General features: G+C 31.7%; 1 protein-coding gene across 1 annotated transcript; it reads right to left on the bottom strand.

Annotated features, from left to right (window-relative positions):
• Positions 1–11,480: 11,480 nt before the first annotated feature.
• On the bottom strand, positions 11,481–12,374 carry LOC110807883 (uncharacterized). Its single transcript, XM_022033178.2, has one exon. The coding sequence runs from the start codon at positions 12,372–12,374 to the stop codon at positions 11,481–11,483; it is 894 nt and encodes a 297-aa protein (XP_021888870.2).
• Between the last annotated feature and the right edge of the window lie 3,531 nt (positions 12,375–15,905).

Below are 15,905 nucleotides of genomic sequence, written 5' to 3'. Positions count from 1 at the left end.
CATTGATCAAAATGCCTTTATTTGAATGTAAGCTCATCCTCATGAATAACTCTTCTAAAGAATTCTCACTAGACTCTGGAATCTTCTCTTTCATTTTTTGATCGTACCTTTTCATTGCACGTCTTGACTTGTAGTTTGAGTTACTTTTATTCGTATTTTCTTCTGCCTCATAAAGAACAATTTTTTTTTTGGCCTCCCATAAACAAATATATTATTTATAACATAATCATATAACAACTTAAATATTTATCAAATTATACCCATTAAATTACAATTTGTAATCTATAAAAATATGAAACGAAGTTATCTCCTTCATAAAATGTATGAATGTATAGCATGTAAAAGTTAAACTAATTGCAATGGGATTAATCTCTTTTTCTGCCCTTTTTTTTCCCTTCCTCGTTTTCTAGGTCATCTATAAGTATAAAAAATAAAGTCAATTTAATTTTCTTATCAATGTGATTTTCTTTTATGTGCAGGTATTAATAACTACATATGATGTAATTAGGTTAAGTGAGCTACTTGAAAGGAATCCTTTTCATTTACTATCTTCTCCACTTTGGAATCCATGAATCCTGTCTCTGCAAGCTTCATCATCTATACAATGACACAAAACCAAGTTACATCTATTAATCTGTACATAAATAAAAATATCAATTTCAATCTTATATGTTAATTAACTACTTCATCAATAACAGAAGGCATCTCTCTTGCCACCCCCTTCTAGTTTTCCTCCTTGGTTGATATATGTAAATTAATAAGCAAACCAAGTATATTTTAATCAAAATCTTACAGACTGAGAAACTATTATATGCATTTCTAATATTTTAGTATTAAAAAATTAATGATGACTTTAACATTTTAAATATATATATATACTCAAAAGCAACATATAGAAGTCATCTTTTTTTCCCCATCCACTAGTTTCCTTGGCCTGCCAACCTTCCTTCATTCAGGGGTACTCCTTTGTTCCCAATCCACCTTATTTTTCCTTGGCCTACCTACTTTCTTCCTTACTAGAGTATTCTCTTCTCCTGTTAGCACTACAGAACTTCTCCCTTCTCCAATTGGCACTTTAAAACTACTCCCTTCTTCTGCTTTTTGCTTCCTTAGCTTGGGAGTTGGCTTGTCCTGGTAGATCTCATAAAGTATAAAGTCAGTGACTTCCACCACTTATTAGAATAGTCTTTGTGATTCTCTATGCATAAAATACTGCAGTCCCATACCAAGTAAATGTTGTCGAGGTTTTGGGGTAAATATAGAGCATGCTCTAAGAAACCAATATGTTCGCTATAAAAAATTGATGGGACTTACTAAATTATATCTTTTGGTTGCACACTGGCGTCTTTCAATTGTCCACCATTCGGTTCTTTGTCGAATTATGTAACAATGATTATTTTTGGGTGAAATAAAATCTTCAAAAGTGTACTATCACCAAGAAAATTAACCATTTAAAAACTTTTCAAAACACCCATATAACTTACAAGATGATATGAGAAATTGAAGTTAAAAAAATTTTATTAAAAAGTTCAATATTATCAGCCATTTGCAAAATATTCTCAGGAAAGGTAAATAAAATTGTGTCTCTTCCAATTATTGGACACTTGTTTTGTTTCTTGGGTTGTTGTTGATCCCCTTAACCACATTAATTACTCTATGATCTAAAAAACCTGGCAAAAAATTGATATACATTTAAATATATATACAAATTATGGAAACATCATTTTAGTGTGTTTAAAAGGATGGAAAATTTCTTTTGCAAGTCTTCTATAAGAAATGGGGATTGCTTCCTCGGCCTTAGGTGCAACATCTATCCCCTCTACTGCTTTATGTGCTTTCTTCTCATTTTATTCTTCTTGAACCTTTGCTCTCAATTCCCTTACCCTTTTATGTTTCAAGATGGAGCATTTTAATAAGTTCCAAAGAAAAAAATCATCAAATCCTTCATATGATTTGTATATTTCAAAATTTACTTCAACTACCGCTCGTACTTGATCGTTGATGTTGGATACTTCTTTTTTTTTTACTGGTTGAGTTTTGATTTTTCCCACCTTCTTTTTCACCTAGATTAGTACGTTGTTGTATCTTGCAACAAGCAAGTTCTGGGCTCTTAATTTTCATATGGAACATGTGTTACACACTCATAGAGAGAGAAAGAGAAAGAGAGAGAGAGAGAGAGATGTATATCTGGAGATGAATCAAGTAGCGAATGGTAATGTAAATTGAGGGTGGCAGCTTTAGATGACTCTTCATAAAAAAGTGAAGATATTTTCTTACATTTTAGAGAAAAAAATATTTTATTGCATTTTATCCTTTTTGTCTTAACCTAAATAATTATTAACTTTTATTTTTTTCCTTCCCATTTACATCTCTTCTTTTCCCTCTTTCAATCCATTCCCTTTGCCCATTAATAAAATTAGTACCCTAGTTCTACATTCTGTAATAAATCTAACCAATTTTAAAGTATAAAAATTTGCAATAATTTAATAACCACCAGTATTGTGATTTTAATTATAATTTTTTTTTAAAATCACTAAGCCTTATAGTTTGTATATATATATATATATATTTATAATAGTACAATAGTATACATATAGTGATAATTAAAAAAATTACTCTTCTATCAAAATCTTGAGCACAACTAAAATAATAACTCTTTATTTATTATAAAGATATTCTCTATACATATTTAGCATTTTTATTACCATTTTTTTTAAAAAAATATGAATATATACACATATGTAAAATATAAAAATACAAAATATGTTTATGTGTTTACCTAGTCTTCTGGTCTCTTTAGTGTCTATTGATAAGTATTATTGGTTTCCTTATTAATAAAAATATATATTTAAATTTCTAAAATAGAAAAAAAAATCTTCACGCATGTTGGTTAACATTGAGAAAACCATGTGTAGAAACTATTGTTGATTGGAGAAAGTAAAATTACCTCATGAAGTTCTTGTTGATCATTGTCTTCACTATAAAACCCATCATCATTGAACTTTTCCTCATAGGGAATGAGTGTTGAATCTTTAGTTATCTTTAATTGATTGGAATTCTCATGAAATGTCTGCAGATAAATAGAAAAAAATGAATTTTATATAATAATCGAAGTTAAGTAATTAATTTTTACATAATAAAAATTTCAAACACACCTCAAAATTGTTTTTAGCAATATCTGTCTTGCTAGGTGATGAGCCATCCATGAGATCAACCTTAGAGAGATTTGAATTCTTAATATAACTTACATAAGTCTTTGCTATGCGAATTGACTGAGTATATTCCAAAAAGAAAATTTATTTGAAAAATTATGAGTGTCCAAATAATAAACTTGAATTAATTAAAATAAGCGTATGAAGTGATTGATCACATATCCAAAGCAGTATGTAGTATGTCATGAATAATCTATTGCACATGACCAATATGTTTGATGTCAAAATTATGTTATACCTATACTTGTTACTTTAATGTTAACCAAGACTAAAAATGATCAATTTGAGAATTTATAGAGAAACTATAAGTAATTTTGTGCTAAGTTAATTTGGTTGTAATCTATTCTTCAAGAACCTAAAGTTAATTTTTCTAAATAACTCATTGTGTGACATGATACGATTAATAACACAATATATTTGTCCTGTAATATTGTGTTCCATGATAAATAAAGCACATAGAATTAGATTTTCACTTTGTTAGATAACATATTGTTTTTCAAAAACTAGCTATGCATGTCATTTCCAACAAAGACATTTACTATAAAGTTTAAAGAAACACTTAATGGGGTTATTAAAATCCAATCAAGATCAACCTTGTAATGTTTAGTGTTGTAAAATGCATTCAATCCCATTAGTTTTATATATCACCGCTATTTAAAGGAGTGTCAAGATTTACACATGTGGTAAATAATGGAGTCTAACCATTATATTTGATTTATGTGCTAATTACCTCTCTACTTTTTACTTATTAAACTTATCACATACTAAAAATTTTAAATAAATATTTTATTTTTCAATGAAAAATAATAACTAATATTTCAAATTTCTCACTATATACTAATTACATTTGTTGGGCCTTTCTTTTTATATATACATGTGAAGCAATTGTGCACAACCTACACATGTAAACAAGGTGTTGTAGAATACAAGTGATGAAAGTACCATATATACCTATATATTTATATCATTTATTACTCACATGTGGATATATATACAAGTATATGTGATTATGTATACATATAAAAGTTGTTGCATACAATTAAATGAAGTAAGTAATATATATCATAATTACCTTAATTATTTAATCATGGAAGCTAAAATATGTCTATTATAAAAATCTCTTTGGTTATTTATTATGTTTAGTTGAGGAAATATATGCATATTAGAATACTCAAGCTTCTGAAACTTATAAGTAGAAAGAAAAAAATCACCTCATAAATTTCTTCTTGCATGAAATTTCTTGGAGTAGTCAATAATACTGTGGTAGATTCATATTCAAGGTACTTTGACATCATATTTGTACTTATAATGTCTGACTGTTGCACATGGCTATGCAATGGCTGCTACTCATGAATATCAATTCCATAATTTGTATATATAGAGAAATTAATTAAAGTAGCATATATATATTTAATTTTCAAAATAAATTAAAATTACATAAAACCTATTTTATACAAATATATCATTTCTTTTAGAAACATTTCCATATTTTATTGTGTTTAATACTTGATAATATATGGAATAATAGTTCCATATATGAATATATTCTAAAGGCAAATAGGAGAAAAAGTATAATCACCCTAATATCTTCTTGAAAATGAATTTGAGTGGTTAATGAACCTACTATGAATTCTATTTTAGAGTTTTGCTGTATTGTATCTTCACTGATAACTTATGTGAGTTGGATATGTTTGTCTATTGACTGCACAACAAAAGAAAAAAGAAGTTTTGCATGGATTGATTAATTAATTTCAAGTAAAACTCACTTAATTAATGCATGCATGCACTAGTAAGCATATGCAAAGAACAATATTTTACATACTAGTAAAAAGCAAGTATATCGGTGTCCAATTTAAATAGGAAAAGAAAATCTTTTAATAATAAAAAATAACAGGGGATAGTAAATAAAATTGTATTTATCTATATGATTTTATTTAACAAATTATCGAACTACTTTCTAGTAAAGTAAGTGGTAAATGGTAATAGGCCAAAATTTAAAAAAAAAATTCTTAGGTTAAGAATTAATAATTTTCCTTGCCCTTCGTACACATTGCTTAAAAAAATTGATAAACATTTATAATAAAGTTTTCAATGGTGATTCTTTTTCAATATTTAAGACAACATTTCTTGAGAGACTATCTTGTGAATGATATTTACAGAAAACATTATCCAAGTGTTAAAGTATGATAGAGATAGAGTGTCAAGTATCTATATGGTTCAAATAGAAGTTCTATCAAAATAAAACATTGGAATGGAGCTAATAATCTTCCTTAGAAAATTTTTTATATCGAATAAATTGTCTAAAAAATTATGTTATGCATTTATTTCAAAACATAAAAATTTTTCATGACTTCAGTATTTTAAACTTTTTTTACATTGATAAATTTATGAGGTTTTTCTTAAAAATCTAGTGAAAGAATACTTGGTGTTATGATTAGCATCCTAATCATCCTAATCTATATCTATGAGAGGTAGAATGCTTTACATTTTTCTTTAATAGCAAATAAGCTAGTAAATTTCATAAAAAAGTTATGTTTAAGGTACATTTTTAAAGTTTACTTTGAGAAAGCTTTTCAAATCAATGTCAAGGAAGAATAATATTTCCCATTCAATCTCTTTATTTTTTTTTCAATCTTGTCAAAAGAAGGTTTTCGAGTTACAGGTAGTTTTTTGGAATAAAGGCAAGGGTTATTGATTCTAGGATGATTCTTGATTTTGTTAATGAAACTTTTTCCTCAATGTAATATGGGAGGATCAATGGTATTATGAGGGAGTACTTTCTACCAATATTAGACATTGAGATCAATTTTTTTTAAAATATTTTATGAGAATTGAGGCAGATCAAGAGTCGATAGATATAGAAGCTAATTAGATTGACTGTTAAACTACCATATTTTCTTGTAAACTAGATATGAATATATTCTAAATGTAAGAAGAAAATGAAAATCACTTGAATTTCCTCTTAAACATGAATTTTACTATTTGATGAGCCTTAAATGGACTCTACGTCAAAGTAATACAGCGTTTTATTTGTGTTTATAATCTTTAGTTGTTGGATATGTTTATTTATTGATTATAGGAGAAATTTTTTATTTTTATAGTTAGTTAATCAAATAGTACATATATAAATTTAAAATAAGATTCACTTAATTAATGCGTGCATGCACACATAAAGGAGCACATGGAGAAGATGAGGTTATGTATATTACTCGCAAAACAAGTATATTTATATATAATTTAAATAGAGAAATAAAGTCTATTCTAAAGGAAGAAGGAAATGAAGAATCACCTGAGTTTCTTCTTGAAAATAACTTCTAGGGTTTGACGCCTATCATGAATTCTACTTCATAATAATACAATATTTTATTATTATCTATAGTCTCTAACTATTGGACATTTATGTGCATTGATTGTATGACAAAAGAAATTTTTTAGACAGATAAGGTAATAAGATGATATGCACATAAATTTCAAATAAAATTCATTTAATTAGGTCATGCATGCATATGAAACTATGAACATTTCGAAAACAAGGCTTTGCATGAAGTATTCATATATAATGTAAATGGAGGAAAGAATTTTTTTTAATAAACAATAATAAGGGACAATAAATGAAGTTGTATATCTAGTTAACTTTATGTTAACAAATAAATTTATTCAACTATAAACAGTTAATATTTATCAAATATAAGTACATGGTAAATAGTGCTTATAGTAATAATTGAAACAAAAAATTCTAGGTTAAAATTTGATAAGCCTCAATAGATAAAATTCTCAATCTTCATTATGAAGTGACAAAATTAATAGTGTAAGAAAATATCCTCTGAGAGATGATTGGAAATGTACTAGAAATATTGCTCAAATGATAAAACATAATTAAAAAAAGCATTAGATCAAGATTGTTTAGTTTTATGTTTATCAAGGACAAGTGCAAAGAGTTGACATATAGGTAATAACTTTCTTGAAAATTCTTTATATCGAACAATTTTTTTTTCCAAGATTGATTCCTTTATCTTACTTATCTTGAAGGATGACAATTTATCATTAATTTATTTGATATTGGAGATTTAAAATTTTTTGGTGAAAGTGCTAATGAATAAAATGCTTGATATAAACTATGGATGGCATAATTAGCCACCCCTAGTGTAACAACCAACTATATACTACAGTAAACCTCTATCTAATAAAATGAGGTATCTTAGTAATTTAATTTCCATGTTCTGTTACTTCATGTGATTTCTTTAGAATTAATAATTTAAAATGAATAACTTCCTTATTTTAGAATACAATGAATTTAACTTCTAAGAATTGGAGTGTTTACTTGCTCTAAGAGAAAGGTTAGGTGGACTGCATATGGACTCCACTCACCTTCAACATGTGGTGAATAATTGGCCACCTAGCAGGAGAGTCAGCTACTGGGCAGATGGTAAACACTACTCATCTATTTTTCTTGGGCTGTCGACCACTCTTGGCGTTAATGGCAAAGATTACATGCATAGTCTTGGATAACAACGATTGACCCTCAAATTTCCTTTAAAAGTTGATTTCTTCTTTACTTCTTCTTCCTCATTTTATTTAAAGTCAAAATTTCATAAGCAGAGTGAAACCTGAGAGTGTTGGTGAGGAAAGAAGTTTAAAAACATGATTGTGTGTTGGTGCCAAGAAGGAATTCTAGTGCATTTGTGGAAGGAATTTCCTTCTGCTTTGAGCTAGGTAAGTTTTCTTCCCTTAGAGCTAGTTTTGTTTGAGTTCCCAAACATTTATGCACCTTTCTTGTAGATTTTAGAACCCAAAATTTGCTGAAACTTCCCTCTTTTGTTGCTGTTTTATTTGTATTAGAAAAGGAAATAAACAATGAATTTAGAGAAGAAAAATTCTCTTGATTTATTGTATATTGATATTTGAATGTATGTTATTTATATATAAAGTAAAGGGCTAAACTAGGAAATTTACATGTAGTTGGTTATAACAGAAAAATGATAACAAAATTGATAATAGAAAAAATAAACAATTAATTCTAATACTCCCCCTCAAGATGGAGAATATAAATTGATTGTACCCATCTTGCTTAAAAGTGTATGGAGCTGTGTAGAAGGAAGAGCTATAGTCATCAAATCTGCGAGTTGGTTGTTGGAAGAGACATGCATGGTTTTGAGTGTTCCAGCTTGGATCTTTTCTTGAACAAAATGACACAACTCGATGTGTTTTGTTCTTTCATGATAAACTGGATTGACAGCTATATGAAGAGCAGTCTGATTGTCACAATATAATAATGCTGGCCCTATGTGCTTGACATTCAAATCTTTCATTAAATTCAAGATCCATAATATTTCACATGTTATATTTGCCATAGAGTGATATTCAGCTTCTGCAGAAGATCGAGACATAGTTTGTTTCTTCTTAGATTTCTATGATATGAGTGATGATCCGACAAAAATATAATATCCTGTCAGAGATCGCTGGGTGTCAGGACAGGTGCCCCAATCGGCATCAGAGAAGGCTTTTACTTGAATATGAGAATTTGTAGGGAAATGAATCCCTTGTCCTGGTGTTCCTTTAATATACTGTAGAATCCTTAGAGCAGCTTGAAGGTGACTTGTCCGAGGAACAACTAAGAATTGACTCAGACGATTAAATGTCCAGCCGAGTGATAGTCAAATATAATAGCTTCCCAATTAACCATCTATAATTAGTGACATCACCAAGCAGTTCCCCATATTCCTTGGAAATCTTGAGATTGGGTTCCATAAGAATAGAGGACGACTTGCAACCTAAGTATCCAGCCTCAGAGAGCAGATCAAGAGCATATTTTGTTTGACATAGAGTTATTCCATCATTGTTTCTGGCAACTTCAAGCCCAATGAAATATCTGAGTGGTCCCAACTCTTTCATTTTGAATTTCTGATTCAAGCTATATGTGAGATCTTTGACAGCATTATCATTATTACTTGCAATTACTATATCATCGACATAAACCAAGAGGGTAATGAAAATATCTCCATAATTTTTGACAAACAGTGAGTGGTCACATTGTGACTGAGAAAAACCTTCTTGAGTCAGGGATGTGGAAAATTTATGGAACCATTGTCGCAACACTTACTTCAATCCATAAATAGACTTGTGTAATCGACAGACAACATTTGGTGGAAACATCTCCCCCTCTCGAGGAGAATAGCCTGGAGGAAGAGTCATGTATACTTCTTCATGCAGATCCCCATGATGGAAAGCATTAGTAACATCTAACTGTGTGAGACTCCAGTGGAAGATAGCAGCCAAAGATAATAAGGTCCTAACAGTGACCAGTTTTGTAACCGGTAAGAAAGTGTCAAGGAAATCAATTTCGAACTGTTGAGTATAGGGTTTGTGACCAGTCGTGCCTTATGTCTTTCAATATGTCCATCAGTTTGATACTTGATTTTATAAACCCACTTACAATCAACAGGTTTCTTTCCTGGTGGTAAAGATACAATTGTCCAGGTATGATTATTGTCCAAAGCACACAACTCTGTGTGCATGGCATCTTGCCAAACTAGCATCCGGATTGCCTCAAAAAAACTCAGGGGTTCAATGTGTGAAGAAATGGAGCATATATAGGAGTGATATTGTGGTGTAAGCTTGTCATATGTAAGAAAAGTGGAAATAGGATGGTGTGTGCAAGAGGTGTGGTACCAGTGATAATCAGACAAGTAGGAAGGAGGTTTACTTTGACACTGAAGACGAGAAGTGGTGGAGGAATGAGATGAGGTGGCTGGAGAAGAAATATGAGGAGAGTGGTCAGTATCTTGTGGAAGAGGTATGACACGATCATGAAAAAAATCAGATGAAATATTATCTGACTGATGATGGGAAAAAGGAAAAATGGTCTCATGGAAAACTACATGTCGGGAAATGTGGATCTGATTACTTTCAAGATCAAGAAGTTTATAGCCTTTGTATCCAAATGGGTATCCAAGGAAGACAAAAGCACGTGCTCGAGGTGAAAATTTATGTCCCTGGTGTGTAAGTGTGGAACTATAACATAAGCATCCAAAAGAGCGTAAATGATTATAAGAGGGCTTTCACTTGTTTAAAAGCTCGAAGGAGTTTATTAGAAAGTAAAGGAGAACAGACGCGATTAATGATATAAACAGCAATTAAGATATAACCATCCCAATAAATAAGTAGAATATTGGATTGAAAAAGAAGAGCACGTGCAACATTCAAAACGTGTTGGTGTTTACATTTCACAACAGAATTTTGTTGTGGAGTTTCAACACAAGAATGATAAGGATTAATGCCTTTAAACTTAAAAAAGGAGTGAAAACTTAACTCGTGCACATTTTCGGACCTCACTGACTTTATAGGCTTTTTGTATTGAGTTAAGATAAAGGTATAAAAATTAGGAAAAATAGTGGTAACATCAGATTTTTGGCGAATGAGGTAAACCCAGGTGGCTATAGTGCAATCATCAACAATAGTGAGGAAATATTTGTATCTCTCAATAGTGTTGATAGCAAAAGGGCCCCATATATCAATGTGAATTAAATCAAAGGGGTTTGGAGACAAATTATTATGTGATATGAAAGATAATTTTCTTTGTTTAGCAAGAGGACAAAAAGAGCAATGAAAAGGAGCATTCATCTGAACAACCAGAATATGTAAATCTTTATTTAAATGTTGAAGCTTTACAAAAGATAGATGACCCAATCTAAAGTGCCATAGGCTACATTTAGAATCAACAAACTCATAAACAACGGAATTACAGACAAATTTATTTGTAAGGAAATGATAAAGGTTCCTAACTCGTTTACCCCTCCCAATCAACAAGCCCTGAGTAAGGTCTTGAATGACACACGAATCAAGTGAGAAATTAACTGTAAAATTGTGAATGGAAGTGAGCATGCTAACACTTATGAGATTAAAAGTAAATGTGGGAATAAATAGCACATCAACCAATGTAAGAGAAGCGGTCAAAATAATATTTCCTACTTGATTGACTATCTCTAAGCTAACGTTAGGCAAATTAACAGGGAAAGGTTCAACATACTTAAGTTTCGTGAATAAATGGTGGTGGCAATAAGTGTGGTGGGTGGCTCCAGTGTCAAAAATCCATATGTGGGTGTTGGGTAAATGTGTAAATAGAGATAAATAGAAGGAAGAGGTAAGTATATTTGAGATGGTGGAAACAGACGGTGCAGCCGAGTCAGAGTTGGAGGCAAAATTCAGAGGCATGGAGGTAGAAGGTGTAGCGTGGAGACATGTGCTTAAATGGGCAATAATGTCCTGGATTTAATCTGTGGTGAGAGCCATAACAGAGGCAGCCGAGCTGGAGGTGGCAGACGGCACACTGGTTGAACGAGTGGGAGCAACGGTGGAGGAGACATGCGGGGAAGAAGAAGATTGTAACCCAACAGGCTTTAGTGAAGACCCACACTGTTGGGCTTTAGTGGTGGCAGATGGGCTAGATGTGCCTTTGGATTTAGACCAATAGCCAGGTGGGTACCCATGTAGTTTATAACATTGGACCACTATATGGCCCAAAAGCCCACAGTGGGTACACGTGGGCCTTCTTCTTCCTCCCTGTGCTAGGGCAACATTGGCAGATTCCATCGCGCCGTTGAATGTCTCTGTTCCAATGGCGTTTCTGACAACCCAATGTCTCTCCTCCTGAATCACAAGACTGAAAACTTTCGAGATGGAAGGAGGTGTTTCCATCATGAGGATTTGACTCCGTATGGACGTGTAAGAATCCTTGAGTCCCATTAAGAAGAGCATGACGAATTCCTGCTCCATATAATCATTCCAGGCTTTCATTCCTCCACAACAGCATACTGGAGTGGGCTGGCAAGTTTTAAGTTCGTCCCACAACATTTTCATTCTCGTATAGTAGCTATTAACATTGAGAGCCCCTTGCATTGAGCTGTTCATCATTTGTTTCAGCTGAAAAATGCGAGGGGTGTTGGTTTGTTGGAACCGGTCATGGAAGTCGACCCACACTGCCCGCGCGCTATCAAGGTAGAGGAGACTGTCAACTATATCTTTTGCCATGGCGTTGAGAAGCCAGGAGAGAACCATGTTGTTGCAGCGGAACAACGCCCCTGCCATAGGATTTGTCTCAGCAGGTTGAGCAATAGATCCATCCACGAAGCCAAATTTATTTTTGGAATTCAAAGTGATGCACATCGTGCGCGACCAAGTGTTGTAATTGTTCCCATTCAAAGCGTGAGAAACCAACGTAAGCCCAAGATGATCTGAGCTATGAAGAAAAAATTGGTTATGGGTTTCATCTGAATGGGTGTTTTGTGAGGTTTGGGTAGTCTATGAATTTTGGTTTGAAGATGCCGCCAACGGCTGAAATTGATTCTGTGATGAGGAGCCACCACCACCTCTGGCCATAGTAGCTTAATGAGGTGCAGCGGAAATGGTAGGAGCTTATAGCTCTGATACCATATTAGAAAAAGAAATAAACAATGAATTAAGAGAAGAAATATTCTCTTGATTTATTGTATATTGATATTTGAATGTACACTATTTATATACAAAGTAAAGGGATAAACTAGGAAATTTAAATGTAGTTGGTTATAACAGAAAAATGATAACAAAATTGATAGCAGAAAAAACAAACAATTAATTCTAATAAATCTGCTGTCACGGGTTGCAAGTAAGAATTAGATTTTTGGTTGTTATTTACTTCTAATTTCTTTTCTTTCCTAGTTCTTCTTAGTTAATAAATGGTTAGATTGTTAGTGGACTGCTAGGGGTTAGTTAAAGAAGCTTGAATCCTTAAAAAAACATAAAATTAACTCTAAATTCATCAATAGTTGTAGAATTATCTTCAAAACACTCTTTCCTTGCTTTGTTTCAGTTTATCTCTATTGCGTATTCCATATAAGATGGGAGATAATTTTGGCCAATACAAGTATGGATTTATACTACGCATATATTCAGTAAAAACCTTTTAAAATAAAAAAAGTGGTGCTTTAAAATGGATGATATGTGTGAGTACATGAATGATTTAAATAGTGCATTTTGGTGATTTTTGAATGATTCTAAATGTTCGTGATCAAGGAATGAATAATGACAGATGAGTACATGCTAATTAGGGGAACATAAGCAAAAAGAGAACAAAGATAGAAGTTAAATAGCTTCTGTCACGTGTGGCAGACATCAACATGCTGCTGCTGTTGGGCACACACGATTTGGTCGTGTTAATACGTGCAATGGGATGATTTCTGGGCAATCTGAAATGTTGGAAAGCATCTTTGGCATAAAGCTATTGAGCAATTGCTGTGCAGGTCGTGTGAGGGGCTCAGCTAGGTGTTTCCAGAAGTCAGTAGAGTTGTTCGGGTGTGTGAACACGCTGTGTCGGACACCATGCATGCAAACGTGCATAAGGGTGCCTACTACACAACTTTAACTCATGCCACATGGACTGATTGCCTTTGTGCAAGAGGCCAGCAAACTGTGCTGGCCCAATAGGCATGAAACCATGCTGAGAGACCTTCACAGAAGCACATTAGGCCACGAGGCCCAACATGGAGACTTATTTTTCTTGGGCTAAACTTCGGACAATTTAAGTTGTTGGGGAAATTAATAAAAGTTAAATTATCTGAGAAATTTAAAAAAATGATTAAGATTGGAGTAGGATTGTGGGTATTGAATTGGGAAATTTATAAAGTATAAGCTAAACGGAAATGGAACAATTGTAATCTAATGGATTGACAAATATGTAAAATTAAAATAAAATTAAACCTAAACAAAATATTAAAGGACAATAAAATAAAATAAAACAAAATATTTGAGTTAATTGAAAAGAATAAAAATTATAATTAAAGAAATCAAACACTAAATAATAAACTAAATCGAATTAATAATCTAAGTAATTAGGTAATAGCAATTATCCATTTTAGAAAATCACATAGGATAAAATAAAAATTTAAGAAAAAAAAATTAAAGAGTCTAAATACAAATAACACAGTGTTTCATTAAATCCAGTTCACTAATTTCCTAAGAGGTATATTGAGGTTAATAGGGGAGCCACTAGACTTTGGGTGTGATATTGGGTTCTAGTTAGAGCTAGGTTCAATGGCTTGAGGACTCTGAATGATTTCTATTCATGGTCCTAGGGCTCAAGGACATGAATGATGGCAATTGGAGTGAAATTTGCCGGATAGAATCCAGAGAGTATTGAGTAAATTGTATGTATTTATTTATATCTTTTTAGTCATTTATTGATTGGCGCCTCCAACCTTAGCTAGTTGGTAACTTGTGCCCTATTTAAAAATAGTGTTAGTGGCTACGCGCGTAGGATTGTAAGTAGTGAAATTAAAATTAAGATAATAATTTCGTATTAAAACTAAGTCAGAAGATGTGTCTAATCTTGGAAGCGTGTATGTTTGTTATATAAACACAGTGAATACAGTATTGAGCGTTATGAACAATTGAATAGTTATCATACAAATTGAATAGGATGAAAATGATTGTTTATTGTTAATAAATTTATCACTATTTTATTTAACTCTACATTAAGGAACTGTTTTAAAAGCATGTTTATATGCCTTTAATATTGTCTATCTTATTGAGTATTGGAACTCACCCAAATCCAACACCCTCACAGGTGCAGATTCTGATGAGTTGTTGAGGACCCCAACATAGATTCCTTCCAGGAGGATTAGTTGTGGGAGCATACTTGAATATTTTGTTTAAACACTTTAGAGTTTAATATATTTTGTATTGATTATCTCTTTTGAATTGTATATCTGTAGATAGCCTAATGCCTCAATGTAAAGCTTTTATATTTTGTGTTGGGATGTAAAATTCCGATACCATGTTTATTTTATCTTTTATGTCTCCTATCGGATGTAGGTGCCTCGTTTGGCATTCGGATATCACACTTAGTTTGCATTTAAGAATAGCATGAAACTTTTAAATTCTCTTTCAATAAAATATTAGCTAGTTGAATTGATTATTAATGAAAAAGGTCTAGAGATGTCCTTTTTAAAATTTACTTTTAAAAAACTTTTCAATCAATTAGCAATCCTATAATCCATATAAGAAAGAATTAGATTTACTTACAATGAATTTGTTAAATTATGTGTGACAACCCACAGTTCTCTAATAAGAAACTACACCGCCAAAAACAACTGAACCAGAAAATACAATATATAAATTTAAAAATAAAAATACAACAAAAGCTATTCATCTCTTGTAAAACATGTAACATAATTTACATCATGAGATTACAAGATTCTGTAGAGTCCACAACTAGATTAAAACTCACCTGATGAAAATTAAACATGAAATTCTTGATTTGGCTCTATAAATTATCTTCCTCATCCTGATCTAGAAAAGATTAGAATTTGAATGGAATGAGCAAAACAACGAGCTCAATAAGTATGTCAAATAGACTACACCCTAGGCATGCAGCAAACCAATATACAGTCAATCAGAAATATAAAACTTTTCTTTCTCTTTCTGTCTGAAAACCATGAAATATAGAGAAATTCAATTTCCTAATTTCTCCCTCATTTCTTCCTCCTAACTTCAACTAGTTTATTTGTGACATTTGAAATGCTAATTAAGCCATAAGGGTGCTAGATAAAGAAACAAATTACGAGTGCATAGCTGATAAATATATGCAGTGAGACAATTAATTACAAATTCTTTACAAAATATATGAGTTCCCAATTACATATATATATGAGGCCAGAAGTG

The sequence above is a fragment of the Carica papaya genome, chromosome 9 (assembly GCF_054855325.1).
Source record: "Carica papaya isolate Zhongbai chromosome 9, ASM5485532v1, whole genome shotgun sequence".
NCBI classification, from domain to species: Eukaryota; Viridiplantae; Streptophyta; class Magnoliopsida; order Brassicales; family Caricaceae; genus Carica; species Carica papaya.
Note: the sequence above shows the minus strand (reverse complement) of the source record. Positions and strands in the feature narration are given on the sequence as shown.